Source organism: Crocodylus siamensis, chromosome 2 (assembly GCF_052110815.1).
Source record: "Crocodylus siamensis isolate JL-2025a chromosome 2, ASM5211081v1, whole genome shotgun sequence".
Lineage (NCBI taxonomy): Eukaryota > Metazoa > Chordata > Crocodylia > Crocodylidae > Crocodylus > Crocodylus siamensis.
This window is the reverse complement of record NC_143396.1, coordinates 87,417,525-87,438,345: the sequence shown is the minus strand read 5'-3', so window position 1 is coordinate 87,438,345 and position 20,821 is coordinate 87,417,525. Positions and strand designations below refer to the sequence as shown.

The 20,821-nt window shown below is 39.3% G+C and overlaps 1 protein-coding gene across 1 annotated transcript in view; it reads left to right on the top strand.

The window, feature by feature from the left end:
- Positions 1 to 20,821, top strand: part of RXFP1 (relaxin family peptide receptor 1) — a 101,040-nt gene that overhangs the window by 42,183 nt on the left and 38,036 nt on the right. Inside the window, exons 3-6 of the mRNA XM_090036291.1 lie at positions 12,015 to 12,113; positions 14,439 to 14,544; positions 17,774 to 17,845; positions 19,853 to 19,924. Of these exons, the coding sequence (XP_089892417.1) occupies positions 12,015 to 12,113; positions 14,439 to 14,544; positions 17,774 to 17,845; positions 19,853 to 19,924 (349 nt within the window). The remainder of the gene's footprint in view (positions 1 to 12,014; positions 12,114 to 14,438; positions 14,545 to 17,773; positions 17,846 to 19,852; positions 19,925 to 20,821) is intronic.

Sequence of the window (20,821 nt, the reverse complement as noted above, 5' to 3'; positions counted from 1 at the left end):
ATGAGGAAGACTCAGAGAGAGAGAACAGATGAACCATCTGAAACTTGATGTCTCTCTCAAAACTCATGATCAAGGAAATTCCTGCCTCCAGAGGGAATCTCCACTTGCCTGTGGATGATACTCATGAGTAAGCTACCTGAGCTCTAACTAGATATATAGCTTGCAGTAACTCAGATGCATGATCGAAGGCTACCCCAGCCACTCATTTTGCTCTATGGGATTTCTCTGATATTGCTCTAACCTGTACCCTATTCCAACCTTACCTCTTGTAACCAATAAAGTTCTCCTTTGTACCTAGTGTGGGAGAATTACTGGGAGTGGGTCTAGATTATGCCTTGGGGTCCCCTTGGTTCGGCTGACTAAGGGAGACCACTATTGGTGCTTCTGACTGAGGAAAGCATCCCAAGTTCTTGAAGTGAATCAAGTACCCTTGAGGGCTACTAGACCTGTGTTTCCCAGGGTGCGCAGAGCCAGAATCAAGCCCGGCCCTGGGTGGTGGCAGTGCAACCCCCAGGCTAGTGGGTGTGCTCCAGGAAGAGGGTCAGCCAGACGTGAGGCACCCCCAGGGAGGCACTCAGAGCCTGGAAGGTGGTCCAGCACAGTGAGGTGGGTGGCTCAACACAGGAGTGCCCCCTACTGGCCTGCCACACTCCTCATACCTGGGTTATCTCCTCAAACATCCCAGCATTCCTCAGAGGATGTTGTGGCACCTCTAGGTGCCTTGGCACCCTAGTTGAGAATCACTGGTTTATAAGAAAGATGCTGAGTGGTAAATTTTGTATGTTGCTTATATGAGGCCAAAAAGAAACACTCAGAAATTCAGAGAAGGCTCAGTCACAAACACCAATAAAAAATCAAAGCATCAAATTCTTCTGTGGAAACTTTTCAAATACTAGTTGCGCAGGGCCAAATCCTACTCTTATGGCTTTGTTGCACATTACACTTTAAGCTTCTCACGCATTGATCAGGATTAGTTCTGGCTCAAGTTTGGAGCAGTCACACATTCAAGTGAGCAGGGGCCTTGAGGACCAAAAGGTAAGAATTGCACCCCCTCCCCTCTCCTTCTGTTCTGGACTCCCTCCCTGCCCCTTGGGGATTACTGTGTTCCCCCCTGCACCCTACACACACCCCTCAGGGTTCTCCCCTGCTGCTCCCCTACCCCCCCATTAGCCATACAATTAGCATAGGTACTGACTTTGGTTTTTGCCAGTGGGTGCTTTGGCCCTACCTCTGGCCCTGCTCATATCTAGTACCTCACCATGAATCACGGTGCAGTGGTCCAATTCTGCCTTCCTGTGTAGCCATGTAATGTGCTTCTGCCACCTACTGGTACCAGCTTGTAAAAGCTCAGTGTCAGGACAAAGCACTGACACCCCCTAATTTTTTTGGTGGGTGTTTGAGCCCTGGAGCACCCATAGAGTTGGCACCTATGCAAGTTAGCGTAACATAAGTTGGGTAACATGAATCAGAAATAAACCTGCCCTGAAGTGGCATAACTAAGCCACTTAAAGAGTGCTTAAAACTAGTTTGGGGTATTAATGTATGAACAATGCAGGAGTTAAGAACTCCAGGAGCTACCTGAAATTAATGTGTAAGAAAGTCCATACTCACATCCAGAATAATTCTGCTGAAGGAATTTCTGGTGTAAATGACAATAGAATCTGCCCGCACTTTAAAAAAAAAATCCAGTGCAGTCTTTTATTCTCAATTTGTAAAGGATTAGTAATGAGCAAAGTTAATAACAATGTGGGATAGTTCAGGCACATTGTGCACATATACATATGCATGGTCTGGATTTATGTCTGGTTTGATCTTCACAGAGGTGACACATCATGAAGTGAAATTTTAAGCAGCAGCAGCTTTTATACAAACGGATTTTGGTTTTGGTATTATTTTAATTCATCCCATACTCCATTTATTTCATAAACTGAATTGTAAAGACTAAAAAATAGGATATAAGTTAGAGAGAGAATTTGTACCTAGAGCAGACCTGTTTGTCAGAAGACATAAAACTATGGCACTGAGAAGATGTTTATCATTTGGAAATTGAGGCTTGTCTACTTTAAAAGGCCTCACTGACCAAATTAAACTGATTTTAAATGAATATGAAAATGGTACAATCACCTAATATAAAAGCATTTCAACTAGTTTTACCCTTGCTTAAATTTGTTTTATAGCATGTTTGAATTTTTGTGGCTCACTTTGTCAGCAATAGCAGTTTTTCAGCATGGGCTAATTTACCTTGCTTCTTGGCTAGTTTAAAGCTAGCTTGAGTATATCTAAATTATTCTGCAGTCACTTCTCCCCACACAGAACTACTTATTGGATTTAGCTATGCTGATTTGAGTGGGTGTTGGACAGATTTAAGTACATCTAAATTTTGGGTTTGCTCTGATTGTTTGAAAATCAGTTTAGTAAAGCCAATGAAAATTTTCTAGATCAGACCTCACTGTGTCCGGTCAAAGACCCTGATCTAGCTATTCTTATAAACATAGCTCCATTAAAGTCAGAGATCAAAATCCTGATCCCATTGAAATCAATGGGAATTTCGCCATATAAAGAATGCCATAGGTTCAGGCACTAAATTATTATCATTATTTATCTTTGTCTGTCAGTGGTGGAAAGCTATAAAAGTAGCACCTATGATTGTGCTCTTATTTCTTAACATTAGCAGAAAATGTATGGAAATAAATGTCAGGAATGTTTCAGAGCAGTGGATTTCAAACTTTTTTGATCAGAACCCATTTTTAAATATTGATGGCCAGTCCTGACCTAGTGCCTCTCATTCCTGAACTGCTGCCCCCCACCCCCAGGCCCCAAACTCCCCCAGTGTGTGGGACAGGGGGTGGGAGTGTGGGACAGGTGAGGGGTAGCGCACAGGGGGGCAACAACCAGCCCCTTGCAAGCTGGAACTCAGATAGCCTGCAAGGGAAAAACCATGGCTTCCCATGCTTTTCTCCTTTAAAGGAGAATTCATTTCTAAACTACATTGATGCATTTTAAAGTTTGTTCATGACCCGTTCGTATGTTATTGCAATCACTTTTGGGTCATGACCCATGGGTTAAGAAATGCTGTTTTAGAGCATGACCAGCACAAGATCATCTTGATAACTAGATCTTCAGGCACAGCTATCAGCTACAATAACTAAGTATTGATTCTGTACATAGATGCCTATCAAGAGGTGGCATGAAGAGAAGATTTTATATATGAAGTACATTTTGTAAGTTCAATTCTGAGCAGTTTATTAAGGATTTTCTAACTGGGACAAAGAGATAAAATGCACATACTCAGATCTATAGTATAGATCTCAGGTCTCAGGTTTAGCATCCTCATTCACTTGCACTGATGCAAAAATGATAATCAGCACAGTATAAACTAGACTGAGATGACTGAAGATTTCTGACCATTCCTTGATAAGAAGTTGCATTAGTTATTCATTTCCTTTATCCTACGTCCTGGAGGGTGGTTTGGATAAAGGCGATCCTACTTCAGGCAGAGAGTTAGACTGACTTCTGGAGTTCCCTTGCAACTCTACTTTTCTATGGTTTCTATGATTTGGGAGATGTACTAATTTCAGTTTTCTCAAAATCTCATGTGGCCAGAAGTAAAACCAACTGAATCTATTTCAGAATTCTCTCAGGAAATTGGCTCATCTCTCATCTAGGCTCTACTCTTAGGAGTGTCTGACATCACAGGGCCAGTGCTACAACTAATCATTTCTGGAAATGCTTGAAGAACCTCATGTCAACAGTGTATAAACAGGTCAGAATCCTAACATAAACTTTAAATGACATTTCAGGCATTTTGTGGCTGACTGAGTATTCATACTAAATATAGTTAACCAACTCCAAGGTGAATGTTGGTGACTGATGGAATCAGTTTGGATAAAATGAAACTATCCCAATCTTCAGCCCAAAACTTGAATGAAACTAAGACACAACGATTTTGAAAGTTCAGAAAAGTTTGGGAACTGATTTATTGTATTTCAGTACTCATATCTTTGTTCTCTTTGTGAAAGATGGGGACCCGGAGAAAAAAACAGTATTTCCATGTCACTGACATGAGGAAGTACAGGAAATCAGGGCTGTCCTAATGCAAAGTAATGGATGCAGACAGACAAGCAGCTTCACACTGTAAATGAGAGCACTTTTCAGGAAGCATTCTGAATTGCAGCAATCCCTTGGAACAAACAGAAGTTCACTTTTGGTTCCAGGGGGAGGGGAATCTAGCTGCTGGCTGAAGCCTCCAGTCAGTTTCCCCTAGCAATGGCCCTATCTCTCTTCCATTCTGTCCCGGTGTCAGAATGTGAGGGGCAAAAGGGAGCAGAGGGAGTTCATTCTAGGGTTTCCCCAGCTGGCTCTGGAGTGTGGGGGTGGGTGAATTGGACCCTTCCCCCCCAACCTCAGGGGGCTCTGATACACCTATCCTACTCTCCAGCAGGAGCTAAAAAAAACCCCAGACTGAACTTCCTCTGCTCCCTTTCCCCCTTCCTATTCTGAAAACACCTCAAGGCTGGCAGACAACGCAGACAGACAGAAGCTACAGAAGATGTTGTATTTTGAAATGTCTTTATCTGACCTCTTGTGCAATGAGGAGTCAGACTTTCACTTGACTGGCTATTTTTAAGCTGGCTGCAGCTGTGCACTAATGTTTAGTCATGGCTATAGACTTCTTTCTGTGGTCAAATCAGGCAAAACTGTCACTTCTGTCTGTGCCCAATATGTGTGGTATCCCATTTGACCTACTGCCTATCTAGGACTGTACCTGTAATAGAGTGGTCTGTGACTTTAAAAGGAGCGAGTCAGCCCTGTTGAGAAGCCCAGCTGCAGAGGATTTGGACTGGCAGAAAGTGCTCCATTAGGAGCTTTCAAAAGCTCCCAGAATAATCAAAGGGGGAAGAAGCAAAGTGTGAGCAGAACAGTTTGTTTTAAGGAGGGGACAGGCTTCTGTGCTGAACCCCAAACTGAAGAGCTCCTCTCCTAGTGTCCAGGACCAGGGACAAAGGGTTTTGTTTTGTTTTTTATTTATTTGCTTGTTCGTTGCATTAAGAAGGTGATTTATTTGGAAGGACTGGCTGAGGAACTCTTCAGGGAGCAAAATCTGCCTGCAAAAGCCAGCAGACTAGGCAACCTACTTCAGTATCCATTCTCTTTTATGATTACACCAATATACAAAGCTCCTTCCTGAGGCTACACAGATTCTCTTTGCACTCTCTGGTGGACCATCATTCCATAGTACACTATTCCCTGGTCTTTCTTAGTATGGAGGAAGCAGCAGATCCATCCAGCAGTGGGGCAAAGAGGGGCTGGGGACACCTTTGGGCATGCCGTGCACAGGCAGTTTGCTGTGAGCTCACTAACTGGTCAGCATGGGCTCTGGAGTTACGTATACTGAGTAAGCTCCATGGTCTGGGACAGACGTTCCATAAACTGGTTTGACCTAAATCAGTTAAGTCTGATACTACATCCAACCAGGTTTATCTTCATCTGGTTTCAGCCATTTTGTAAGTCGTTTAAGTGCACTGAACTTCTGTTCTGTTAGAGGTTTAAACCTGTTTCTGATCACTTAAACTGGTTTGTGAGTAATTTCTGTCCCTAGCCTATGTGTTCACTAACTGACAGTACAAGCTCTGGCTGTGTGGCTCTGGAGCCCAGGAAGTGAATGTTGCTGCCATTCATCCTCCTTTCCCCTGCCACTGAATGGGGGGGAAGGGGGAGCGGGGACAGAAAAGTAAGTAGAAGGGGGAGGGCAAAAAGCAGTGGGCCACTTGGGCTCTGGTCAGAGCTCACACTGATCATCAAAAACACAAGCCAACCTCACCCCTGTACCCTTCTGAATCCACCCTTGCATAAACATTCTCTCTCATTCTTTTCTCCAAAAACTAACATGTAACTGTGTTGGCCTTTTATAAAACCATTGCCATTTGGAAAAAAGATTCCCAAATACTTTAAAAAGGGATAACAGTGTATCCATTATCTGGCTTTCAGAAGCAGAACACCACAAAGTCCCTTCAATGCAGCTTAAAAGTTTGTGCATTATAAGTAGAGTTGGGCTTATATTTTTCCCCCAGATAATCTTAATTAAAGCACAGAACTAAAATGAAAATGGCCACAAGTTTAAGAGCCAAAAAGAGGCATGTGAACACCCTGTACAGAGGGGAGCTCAAATTCAGAACTTGCCCAGGGGATAACATTCTCTGTGTTGGCATTGTCTGGGACTGCCATTTTCTCTGTGTTTGCCACTGTCTGCTGGACATCTTTTCTATTCACAATTATCAGAGTTTTTATTGTGCCTTTGGCTGTAATTTATCAGAAGCTGAGACTATTTCTATTCCTAAAAGGTCTCCAAAAAAACAAGCAAAATATGGCAAAGCGTACTGAGAGCAAGGGAAGAACCTAAAAGATTTTAATTAAAGCAGTCATAGGAAATGACAGCAAAGCAGCCTGAAAATACTGCCTAAATTTCATATACACCAAGCCAGCTTCATTCAACAGATAAGCTTAAACATACACAACCTTTATTATGCATTTGCTTAAGTTTTGGATTTACTGTACCGCAATTTTGTATACCTATGTACAGTACCAAATAGAGCTTAAACAGGACTGTTATGAACCTTGTCCCAAAGCAGCTAATCCTGTCAGTCATCTGAGAGCCTTCTGAATCATCTTTGCAAGGATTTGAAGCTCTCTTGTACAAAATATATAGCACTGATTTAAAAAAAAAAGTTTTGAATCCTGCACATTTGCCAACCCAGAGATGTCAGAGACTCTCAATATTTGTTAATTATTGATGAAAGTACAAAAAATACAGAAGTGTTCTGGAGATGTATATATATTATCTCTAAGATATTAGTGGTAAATAGTGTTTTAAGGGGTTAACGCTTTTTAAATTCTCCATGCTATTAGTGCTTGTAAGCAATGCCAGTATGGACTAAGTATATTCTCAAATAAGCATAAAGAAATCCAAACAGAAACAAATAGGGTAACCAGTTTCTGCAAGTTTGTTAGGTTTCTAAGGAGGCTACGGACTGGCGGCAAAGATTTTGCTTTGTACCATAACATGCTTCATTGTTTCAGTGCAAACATGGTCACAGAAGCATTGGGGCCTGAAGGCGAAAGTGATGACCAGTGTATATGCTGAAATAAATTAGCAGAATTTCTAGTATTTGCAGGTAGGAAAGCACGTCTGATTAGTGTGAGGGAAGTGTAATACAAAGTTAAAGCTTTCATCTAGCTAAAAAGCATGAAATAGCAACCTATTTATTTTCAACACATGTGATGGACAGTTTGCAATATATAATAGCCATTGTACAACTTAACTTTTGTGGAATGATCAAAATTAAAAACATACACATAAGTTTGCAATCCACCAACCCTCCTCAATCTCCCTGAAGCTTGCTTTGAAAGCTTGTTTTGAAGTTTCCTGGACAAACTTTTATGATCTGACCTGACAACATTGCTAATGGGCTATTATCACAGAGCTATTATGAGCTCTGATAGTCCACCCTACCTTGTCTGATTGATTGAGGTGGGTGTCAGACTGATTAAATCAGTTTGCCATCCAGTTGTCTGAAAGGGGCAGCTGGATCCCATGTAAACTACTTGCTGCTGTGGTCTGCAGACTACACAACACAAACATATTATATTTACGAGCTCTCAGATTGCCCATGCCCTGATTGCATAAAAAGAGTACCAGGCAGAATGGTAAAATTTACTTACCTGCATGTAACTTTTTCCTGCATGTAACTTCTTATTCTCAAAATAAGATATGTGTTGCTCCACAAGACATAATCCATGACATCATGTAATTTGCAGTAAATTATAAATTACAAATGGAGAAGAAATATCTCAAGTCTTCCCTTTTCCCTTTAAGGATCATTCCTGAAGAGAAAGAAGAAGAAACCCAGGAATGCTCTCATTTTAGAATCCTGCTTTGCCTTAATGTCTTGTTTTCCATTTACATGTAGTAAGTGAATAGGTAGCTAAAAGATATAGTTAGCCTGCCTGATATTTTTTATTCTTATTATGCAGGACTTACAGTTACTTCTATCAGGTCAGTGAGTTAGTACAGGTGTAAGAGAGGCAGTCAGTCCTCTGACCAGCTCCACCTGCTGGTACTACATTGTAAAGTTTTAAAATGTTTTTTTTTTTTTAAATGGATGATCCTACATACTTGGAAGAGGAATTGCAGATCAGTAAGTAAATTTTACCTTTGGTTTCTTTTCCTTTAATCAATATTACAAAGATGGCATGTGGTTATGGCCTTTTGGATATAAAGTTTCATCAAATGTATCCACAATGAATAGGACTGGGCACATCAACATGTGTATTTAAGCATGACTTAATTTATTGTGTTAATGCACATTAAGCATTTTTGGCAGGGGTCTATATGTGCAGTAACTTGGCACTAATGTTAGTGCCAAGTCCCTGCAGTTTTGCCATGTGCTGACAGACCCGGCACTAAAGTTAGTGCTGTGTCATGTCCATACATGCATTAATGCACTTTAAGTAATTGTACCTAAATTTGATACCTGCATTTGTAGGTGTCAAATTTAGGCATGATTAGCCTAATTTCACCATTTTTAATGCACATTAAGGGTGCGCACATGTGTAGACACACACCCATAATGCACATTAAATTAGGCTAATGTGCATTAACATGTCTCATGTAGACATGCCCACTTGGTCCTGTCTTAATCCTAAAATTCAGGAGGAAGAATGACAGTTCCTGGGGATTTAGAACAGTTAAAATGAAACATTTGGTTAACATGTCATCTTAAATCTCATGCTATAAACATGTTTGACAGTGAAAAAGCAACAGTTATAAAATAAGTCAAAATTCTGTTGCCCTTGGCATTTTTTCATAGCTCATTAGTAACTGCCATTAAATGACTGATGACATCACACTGATGACTCTGGTCCAAATTTTATCCATTTGAAAAATGTTAGGCTCCAAAAATGTTGAAAAATGTTTGACAAAGCTAAGGAGAGGTTAGCATTATTCTTAAATCCAAAACTGCGTCAAAACTTTAAGGAGGGAGTCTTATGTACCAGATTTTGATTTGACTAGAAAAATATTTACAACTGCATGTGAAAGTCTCCCAAATGTAACCCTTCTGCCAGGCACCAGATGGCAGTAACAAGGGCTGAGTTCATCTTAGGGGTTTTATACAAATTGATTATCTTAGCTTAAGCCTCCACCCAGAAACCTGAGAAAATAAGATCTGTCTGGATGTTGCAAAGTGAAAAACTTCCCCACTCGCTACCAATATCAAATGATACCAGGGCTTATTAATGAGGGAAAGGAAAATGGGATGACAAACAGATTTAAGAACTTCTTAATAATCAGTAGCCCACCTCAACCTACTGTTAAGAGTTCAGCACAGTCAACAGGTTCAGAGTTCCCTCTTAGTCAATAGAGCTAGTGTTTCTCTTAGCCCAAGGTTTTCCTTGCCTCACCACTGCTGGGGCATTACTCTTCACCACTACTCCTCACTGTTGCTAGGGACCCTTTGGCAATGTTGGGGGGTGCTACTCCTCTTCTTGTTACAGAGGCAATCCAGCTCTTTTACATGCAATCTCAGCTCTTTGGGATCTGGCAGCTACCTGCAAATACCCGAAGGATTTTAGTTCTTTAGGACCAAGTGGGTAGCAGGTTCAGACAGAACCCACTAAAAGGACTTGTACATCACCAACACTTACCTCTTTATGGTTGTGATAGTGAGACATAATACCTTTTTTGTTTTTTTGCAAAAATGTATATTTTTATATATATGAATAAATAACTATATATATGCATATTTTCCTATACCTTTACAGTTCTGTTTTATGACCCATCTGATGTACTTGACAGTCCATGACACATAACCACAGTTAAACCATCATCATCCCCATTACAATAGTTGTAACCACTCACCCGCGTGCCTGTCACCATCTCCTTTACCTCTCACAATCACACAGAAGACTACCACAGTGCCCTTTTTCATCTGGCCCCCCACCCTTTCTCAACTCTCCCACCTGTTTCCCCAGTCCTTTCACTTATCATTATCATCATCATCATTCTCTTTAGTGGTCCCACTTCTGAACAGTCTGTGCCAGTATTTTCTCTTCCATGTGTCCTCCTCTGTCTTGTCCCCATTATCTTCTTGTAGTATCCTTGCAGCTCGCTCACTCCCATCATGACACAGTTCTTGACTGGGCAGTTCATGTGTACTTGAAAGATGCAAGTAAAAAAGCCTCTCCCTACCATTGTTATTCCTGACCTGGGGATCTCTTTACCTTAGACTTTCACAAAAGTTAGGGTGAGCACTGACTCCTCAGCTGCATTTACTCAACTTTCTCTTACAGTATCAGTCCCCTTAAGAACTTTACAATCTTAGAAGGCAGGACCAGTGCACACAAACCTGACTTCCCCGGCCTGTTATATTCATAATGGTAAAAGCAGTTAAAATACATTATCACAATGAAAACAGACACAAAATAGTTTTTCACTCCCTCATCCATGCATACCAATGGGGGGTATGAAGATAAGAGACACAATCCCCATAATCCAACTTTACATACCAATGGCAGTAGGCAAATAAGCACCATAGGGTGTGTCTACATGTGTATTTATACCAGTTTTAATTTACTGTGCAGTAAATTACTGCAGAGTAAGTGGGAATAAGCCAGTCTCTACACATGCAGGTGTTAAAGTGCATTAACACTGTGTGGATTGACTTGGGACTAACTTTAGTCCCAAAAAAGCCTACACCCACAGTTTCTGCTCAGTAAGGTTTCTACATGTGCATGACTGCACAGTAACTAATCAGGTATAAATTTGATACCTGTGTGATGCAGGTATCAAATTTACGCTCAAGTTGGCATAAGTCACCATATTTACTGTGCAGTATGGGCATACATGTGTAGATGTGCACAAATACTATGCAGTAATTTTGGTTACTGCATAGTAATTGTGGACATGTAGACGTGCCCACAAGTTGTCACACTGATACAATAGTAACAGGGCTACACAAAGAAACGGTGCTGTACCAAATGCCTGGTTTCACCATTTTTGGAAGTCAGTATATGCTGATAGAAATTGTAAGAGTTGTTTTTTTTATTGCCTTGACCTGCTATACTTCATTGCATGTGTGCAAATTTACCAAATACAAAGATTACTATTATTACTTTATTTAATGAAATGTGTGGTTAATTTAGGTTTTATTTGTTGATGTAAATATGGTGTATCATTATTTTCTCCCCAACTTACTGTTCATTTATCTTTAACCAAGACACTTAGCAAAAGCTAGATGTCAGAAACATTTTCTCACCATGTAGTCTGTTATATTTGGGAACAGTCATCCAAATGATGAAACTCCCATCGAGTAATTGAGATTAATCTATCCAAAGCACTTAAGAAAATATGGTTGAGGGACAAACTTGTACTCCCAAGATGAAGCTTATCAGTCTCACTGGGCACATCTACACAAGACGCTAAATGCACAGTAGACTAATTCTATTGGACATTAGTACATCATGGCAAAAGCCATGCTATTGTGCTTATGCTCAGTAGAATTAGTCTACTGTGCATTAGCATAACTTAAAAGGCATGTGATGGTGCTACTGTGCAGTAGCACTGGTTGTTGTACATTTAGTTAGTACCTGTTATTACAGGTACTGAACTTAATGAGCAGCAACTACATCACATTAATGAACATGTAGACATGTCCTCTTACCTTTCATTTTTAGTATTGTAAGATTAATTCTTTGTATTTAGATCTTTTTTGTCAACTCTCACAGCAAAACTCTGGAATTCTGTGAGGAACAAGGAACTCGTACATGCATGTGGCAAGTCAACTTCAAATCTTAGAATCTTCCCTGACTACCTTTATAGATGTTAATTCCTGAAAGCTGATGTTACTGAAGGAAACATGAGGAATCTAAGCAAAGGACTATGCAACTGAATTTAGTGATGTTCTTTGTTTAAGGTTTTGAAGGGTTTTTTTAATGTTATCTGTCTGATTTTTTATTAGGTGATAATAATGGTTGGTCTCAACAACTTGATAAATATTATGCCAAGTACAATGAAAAGAATTCCCCATATTCATTTGAAACAAAGACATCTACATGCTGTAAGTAGTAAGATATTGCTACTGTGAGTTCCCAGAAAGCAATGCATTGCAATTTGTTTACAATAAATCTCAATTCATGTCATGTTATTTAGTTTATATTGAAACGAATGACAATTGCATATAGTTTTAATGCATTTGTACAAATTTCAATTCCATTTATAGTGACAGCAAGCTTAGGAGAAGTAAATAAGTGGAAAAAATAAATATTTTCTCAATGGGAAACATCAAAGCTAAACCATTTATGACATAAATATATATGATTCACAAACTGGAATGACCATAAGCTGTGCATCTTTCAAGAAAAAAAATGGGGAAAAATTCTTTGACCTAGTTTTCCCACAATAACCATTCATCAAACAAGTTAAAAGTGTACATGGGAGAAGAAGAAACCCAAATGTTATAGGCTTCGTTCAAAATGAGTAAGGTATTTAGCTATGACATGAGACATATATAAATTTCCAATTGAGCTGTGATTAGCAGTTTGCTATACTATATTTAACACCAAGAATTCTGACCTAGATTTTGAAGCTTATATTTATAGTTTACTGGAGTTCTCTGTGAGGCCTATTGCTTTCTTATGAGCCAAATTCTATAGGTCCTGCTACTATAGTAACATAACCCATTAAATATTAAGATCCAGATATTTAAAGGTGAGTAGACATTGCTCCTCTCACCATTTGTCTCATTTTTAAAAAGTTAACATGGCACTTAGAAGCCCAAGTTACTTCTCAAGGAAATTGTTAGGGCATTCTTGAAAACAGAACGTAAGTTCTAAGTCACCTGAGTGTCAGAATGCTGATTAGAGCAGTGCCTTTAAAAATCTTGTTCTAAATTCTTAGTAACTTTAATGGTCACTACATGTCCTGAGCTAAATTAATCCATTGCTCATCATTTTGTTTTTTTGCTTTTACCCCACTGTAGGTAGCTTATATAATGCTTAGAACTGGCTGAAAATCAGGTTTCCATTTTGCAGAAATGTTCAGGATTTTTTAATTTGGATTTTTCTGTTGATTTGATTTTTCAGTTTTTTCTGAATGTACAGTAAACCAAGAACTCCCTGCACCATGCAGCTGCCCAGTACAACTGACATTCTTGTCAGTTTCACAGATAATAGGAGCAGTGAAATTGTCCAGAATATCAAATCTCACTTGGGAGGTTCCCAGATTTACAGCTTCAAGGCAGATACATTTTGCGATCAATTTTGGGGTCAGGGAAAGCCAAATAAATATATTTGGTCTGAATTTGGCTTTCCATCTGTTGCACAAATGTGCTAAACCTCCATAGCATGCATTGTTTTGTTTTGCTTTTTCCAATATTTTATATAGTATGCTATATAAATAGCTACAGTGCTAAAACACCATTGAATGTTAATCCATCTTGTAGTGTTGTATAGTATTTTGGTTAATCTAACAGTAGAATTTTTGAGAGCTAATATTTTTGCTCTCAGATTGAGTACATGCAAAGTGTGCACACATCTGCAATAAAATGTTACACAATTCCATTTACGTATACAAGTTGTTTTTTTAATATTAATGAATAAAGTGAATGTAGGCACACAGTCATACAATACTTTTTGCACTTGGAATAATACCTACCAGTATAATGTTTTGGTCCTGGGTGCCCTACAATTTTATTTTTACCCCCAAATTTATACTTTGCTCTAAATTTCCAGGACAATTTCACTCTTCCATCTCTTCCACCTGAATATGATGTAAATAGCAACCAAGAACTACTTTTTTAAACTGTGTCATTATCTTTGGTACAGTACATGGGTTATGAAAGTAAAATAAATGAGGTCAAGTCTAAAGACAGACTTTTTTCCCTCCATGTTGCTGTGAAGTTAATCATGAACCTCAATCTTTGAATCTTTCATCCTATTTACCTCATCTCAAGACACTCTTTTAAATAAATTAAATATTCATGAATGTATTTTGCTAGGTTTGTTTATACTGACAAATATGTATCAGAAATGAAGCAAAAACTTATGTGACAGCACCTGGATAGAGGCGGGTGGGAGTACATTGCTGTATTCAAAAATAAAAATAAGAGACCAGTCAGATAAAGTGCTGTCACATCAGGCCATGATATCCAGCTCAAAAGCCCATATAGATCTTGTAATTATCTAGACAAATGTATATTAACTAAAGTCCTACTAGGTCTAAATCAAGTGTGTACTTGAGTACTTTGAGTTAAAACATTAGCCACTTCTGTTTAGCGTGCTATGAAATGTCATTGTGCTAAATATTATCATTCTCTAACCTTTCTCTTCTTTCTCTATCACATCATCCCACCTTTTGCCATCACCACATTCTCCTTTTCATTCAGTGGTCGAATCTGTGCCAGTACAATGTTCATGCCAAGGGCTAGAGCTTGACTGTAATGGTGCCAATTTACGCGTTGTCCCTTCAGTCTCTTCAAATGTGACTATGATGTAAGTAGAGCAGAACAAGCAGCTTCTTGATCTATGCAGACTTGAATATCAGCTCTGCAGACCCTCTCATAATTATAGCCTTACAATTATAGATGCTTGGCTTAACTAATGTTTATGGAAGTACAGTATCTTTCTGTATTGAAGTCTATCAGAGTGAAATTAAAGTGTAAATTTTCCTGCATAAAACATAAGGTAAGGACCAGATCCCATTTGTATGTTGCGTCTGTGATATAGACATGCTAAATTTCCCTCTTGCCTCTGGGTATCCCAGGCATTTTTAGGCATTATAACACCTACATGGAGGTACCTAAGTAATCAGTCTGGATCTGGCCTTACAACACTATTCACTTATGTCAACTATAATTTATGATTATCTTGGATGAGTACAATTTCACCAGTTTTAAGAACTGCACAAGAGATTATTCTGTTAGATACACAAAACCAGGACCGTATCTTTATCCTATAAGACTTAGTCCAATAGTCCTGTAGACACCAACAAACAAACTGAAATTAATGGATTTACCTGTATGAATAAAGGCTAGGAGGACTTACTCACTGCCTCCTGGGTGCATCTACACATTCATTAATGCACCGTAGTTACTGCACATTAAGTTTAGTACTTGGATAACCAAGTACTAAATCAATATGCAGTAACTGACACTACTGCACAGTAGCACCAACACACAGCTTTTTAGTGATGCTAACTGTGCAGTAGCATAATACAACTGTGCAGTAGAGTATTAGCATGGGTTTTGCCCTGCACGCTACTGCGCAATAGAATTAGGCTACTGCACAGTTAGCATCTCATGTAGACACACCCCTGGTGTAAAGTCAGTACAGCAGTGTAAATTGACCTAGGTCATCCAGGCATTCCAGAGTACTGGTCTTGACTTAGTCTGAGACAGGGCTTTCCATACAACAAACAGAGGACAGCAGCAAACATACCAATCTAGGGAATGTTCCTATAAGTCTTCTTGCTCATTTCGAAACATGAAACTTCTGTTCAGTGGCACCTCTCACAGGGGCATTGGGAGGCAGATATTTTGTGCATTACAGGTGAAAATAAATCTCTTGAGTTTTAGTTTGTCCTCAGGCCTTTGAAGTCTTGGGTTTGGCTATAGTGTCATTTTGTCAGTGAAGAGGGGACACGAAGACAGACACTGTGGTGATGCAGCTCTGGGCTCACCATTAACTAGATTTGGAGCAGGTATGGGCTGCAATTCTTTCCTGACAAGTTCAGCCCATTTCCCACAAGTACCCACTCAGCTTTTATTATTTATCAGAGTGAACCATTGTCCTGCTCCAGCCTTTTAATACAAGTCATAGCATTACCTAGCTGTCCCAACTCTAGTACTGCTTTAAAAACTAACGGTGTTCCATGACCAGCCAATGGTGGAGCCAAGTCTTATATAGTTTAGACTGCTCCTAGAAAAAATACAGTTCATGCTAATTTTTCTATTTAGAAAGCAACATGAAAGTTGGGCCCACAGCTACATGCCCTGGTATTTACCATATTAGCCTAAATCCAAGATGACCCCATAATAATTAAAAATTAAAATACATGAAAAATTTGCCCCTTGCCCTGCCATGCTGTGCCTGCCCCTACCTGCCTGTGTCCCCCTCCCCACCATTGTCTATCCCCCTGCCTCTCCTCCATACCTCGTATTCTCGCTGCCACTTACCTTCTGCAGCAGCTGTGCTCCAGCTCCCAGAGAGTCAGTACCAGCAGCTCTGGCCTTGGCCCAGCCCCAGCCTGGCCAGGCAGAAACAATGGTGGCAACTCTGGACCCAGCCAGGTCAGAGCTAGAGGGGTCTGACCCAGAGCTGAAAATAAGGGTTGGGGGGCAAGCTGCACAGTGCAACTTCCAGTCCTCCCCCTATGTTCCCCATGCTGCAAGTCTCCTACCCCACTGCATAAGCCTCTACCCCCACTCCCAGGGAAGGCAATGATTCAGCTTTGGCCTGGGGCTCAGGGCTAAAATTGGAACTAAGGCACCACCTGCCCCAAGCCAGTACTCAAATCTAAGATGAGGGGTTTTTTCTCACCACATTGATTTGAATAAATACTATATCTCCCATTCACAAGGTCCAAGGGGCATGGAGATGCTATAAATAGGCTGACCATATGGAAATCCCGGAAATCTGGGACATCATCTGGGAAATCTGGACCGCCCCCCCTCCTCCTACCCCCTCCCTCAACTGCTCTTACAAGTCAGCAGAGCAGGGCTGTATGCGTGACAGGCAGGCAGTGGTGCCTGCCTGCCTACTTGCAAAGTGCTCTGCACTGCTATGATTCCCAGCCAGACTGCATCCAGTGCCCTTGTATTTCTGGGATGCCTCTTATAATTCTCAGCAGCTAGCTGGGATCAGCCTCTGAAATCCAGGACTGTCCAAGCTAAACTGGGACATATGGTCGCCCTAGTTATAGAGCAAGTTCACTTAACCTCCAGGGAGGGATGCGTACCAGTAGTACGTGTCACTTAAGTGTAACCCTCCCGGCAGATGAAGAAACATTCAGCAGCAGACTTTCAAAGGAAACCACTCACCATTAAAGATAAGGAGTCCATTTACCCTATGAAAAGGAAAATTAATATCCTACAACATTGATCTGAGATCTCCAGTGGTAAATTTGTGCATTCCCATATGGAAGCCTTTTGACCAACCACAGATATATTTCTGCCAAATCTACATGGAGAATATTCTGAGTCTGGGTTAGTAAGATTAACTTGTGCTTCCATGTATATTTCTGTGCCTACATAGGTGTCCATCTGATATAACTGCATAGTGAAAGAGGTTGTATTAACAGTGATTTTAAGAATCAAGTGAAAATGCAAACCTTGAAATGGTAGAAAAGTGAAAATAACCTTTCTTAATCAGCTCTTCTTTTCCAAACACACTGGGCTAAATTCATGCCTTATAATACTTTTCTAAATTGAGTCACTCTATGGTTTATGATAAATTAATTTAATATAACACAGAGGCAGACCAAGAGGGAATATATAATAATAAAATAAAATGTAAAAACACTTCTCTGTTTACACGCATCTCTGTTTACTTTACAACATACAGACACACAAAGTCACCTTCCTGGAAAGATTTAATTATAAACATTTCTGCCAAATAAAACACTACGTAGATTTATTAAGACAAAATGAAACCAAAGGATTTACACTGACGATGAACTTAGCCCATTTCATACCTTTATTGACTAGTTTTATTTTTGTTGCAGGTCCCTTCAATATAATCTGTTACGACAGCTTTCAACTGATGTTTTCAAGAAGTATCAAGACCTTAAAAATCTGTAAGGAAGTACTTTAAACTTGAACCTGAAACCAACTACAAACTGTAATAGATTTTTGGCTTACTAAAAAATCCCTGTTCATACAAAAGAGTTTATTTTGCCTTACCTTTAGTTAAAATGTAATGTATTTTTGTTCATATGGCCTTATTTGGCTTCTCTCCATTTTTATAGGGAAAGTCTTTTGGATATTCAATTTAAACACTTTCTGAATATTAAATTTTCATCATCTGGATTATTCCATACTAGAAAACTAATATAGAAGTGTATCTTAACATTCATCATGTCTTAAGGAAATTAAATTTGTAATAGACAGAAATATATCAAAAAACATGAAAGGAAACTGAATCAATTTCCCTCAGTAAAATGAAATTTTGCAAAGTTAAAAGCATTTCTTGCCATGAATAGAATCATTCATGTAGCTGAGAACATTTAATATATTTCTGTATATATATTTCTGAATATATAATTAAATGGGATGTGTGTGTGTGTGTGGTGTGGGGAGAGAGAGAGAGAAACAGAATTGTAATAGACAGAAATATATAAAAAAAACATGAAAGGAAACTGAATATATATATTTCTGAACCACTCGTGATGATCACTACACAGCAATCTCCTATCCTGGCTTATTTACATTAAAATTCTGTGATAGAATTATTTTTTGCATTTTATGTGTAATATTTATTTAAAGAAGCCCTAGTCCTGAATGAAGTTGAATGATATAAAAATAACAGACAGTTGAGATACAAGGTATAAAAAAGCACTCTGTTTTTGTCTGTTCAACACACAACTTAGGATCTAAGAACAGCCCAGGGAAATTATAACTTGTATGTAGTATTCCGATGTACTGCAGCACCATCTTGTGTTGACAAAATGAAGTACCCTTACCAACTCAGACAATAATGTAAATAATGGGATCCTTCCGTTTAAAAGAAACATACGTACATGAAACATTTCTTTATATAATTTAATTTCCTTCATTCACTTAGGATTCAGAAGGGAGTGTCCAGTTAAAATTACAAGATATTATAGAGTCCAATCCTATATTTATTAGAGTGTCAAATCTGCCATTAACTTGACCAGCAAGATTTGGCCCTTTACTTAATGAAGTATGTAAAGATTGGGCCCTCTACTTTTAATGAAGATATATTTTCTTTTTACAACAAAGACAAAAAAGGACTTATACAGAACAAAGAAATACAATATTGTTTTCAAACCTAACATCTTATCCAAAAAGATCATACTTGGGGTCTAACACAGGACACAGGATGCATGTATTTTTATTATATGAGGGCACGTCTAAATGAGATATTTACAGAGGAGCTGCCTATTAGCTCCACAGTAAACATCTCAGCTTCTACCTGTGCAGCCCTGTTAGGCCACAGGAAACTAATAAACTCTGCAGCAGGATAGTACTTGTAAATAAGCCACATGTAGACACTGACCCAACTGGCTAGGGCATGAGGGTACTTCAGCTGCCTGCCAGCTAGCCCCACACTGGAGCACTCTCATGCCTGAACCAGCACTGCCGCAGCACATTGAGCCAGGCAGGAGCAGCCACAGGCTGGCAGGCTGACCCCTGGGACCCCCACCAGTTGAGGCTGTTCTGACCTGGTTCAACGTGCTGCGGTCCCAGGCACATGTTCAAGTGGTACACCCAGGAGCAATGAACTCCTGTTCAATATGCATCAGAGTTTATTGCTTCACATTAATTGCACAAGCAGATGTGCTCTGTATAAGACAAATCAGATGTTGGTTTGTATGGTTTTAACTACCACTGATTCAAAGATTTGTTTAAAATTATCAATAGGTCTTTCAAATCTTTCAGATATAAATGTATGGGTGTTTGTCAAAGTAGTTAAAACATAGAATTCTTGATGACAAGTTTTCAAATAATACATATCCCTTAAATTTAGTGGGTAGGTTTCTTTCTTTTTGCTTTTTTATGGTGGGGGGGATTGCTTTTGTATGTTTAGAAAAATAATTGCTGACATTATTATATCTTCATAGGTATCTTCAGAATAATAGAATAAGAAATGTATCAGAACATGCTTTCAGGGGTCTATACAACTTGACAAAGCTGTAAGTATCACCATCACGGTTCAGAAGGAAAGTGTAATAAAGTCAGCTTTGGGAACAACTATACTTATTTCTCATTTATTGTGTGTATATATATAGGTGACTCCAAAATGTTCTAAATAAGGAACTACAACATTTAATTTAGAGAATAAGGACTTCAGAAGATTTTGACCTATTCAAAGCTTTTGGCAAGAATGGACCCTAAAAATGCCTCAGAGATTTTGTACTGCCTCTATATCCTCAAAATTTTTAATACTTTCAACAGTAAAAGACTAAACCCCACTGACTTTAAATTCCAGCCTTCCTTGACCAACTTACTAGAAATTAAGAGTAAATAAAAGTACTAGGCTGCCATATTAACTTGAGACCATTGGAAGCTCTTTACCATCTTATTTTTTCAGAGAGAATTAATCATATAGGTAGGGAAAATATACTTCCTTTTTCTTTGCCCTAACAGATGCAATGGGCAATTTAAAAATACTTTTATTTTTATTAAAAAAACTGAACCTGTTCACTGAAATGGTTTAAAAGGGAAAATCCTAATATATTGTTATCCTTAGTCTTTGATACTTTTTCACTGTGCATTTGGATAAAAAAACATTATTACTGTATTTACTTATATAATGCACCTTCCCCTGCCCCCCTCTCCCAAATTAGCCATCCAAAATTGGTGTGCGTGTCATTCAAGGAAACCGATTTTTGTGCCAGAATGGTAAGAGGGGGAGTGAGGGAGGAACTGAATGTGCTGAAATGGTGATGGGGGCTGTGCTTACTACTGGCTCTGCCAGGCCTGAATAGCCCAGCCACATGGAGTAGGGACAGGGGCAGACTTCTATCATCAGCGTTGCTCTTCCCCTCCCACTTCCCATCCCCTCTGCAGGGCCAGTGCAACTACAGGTT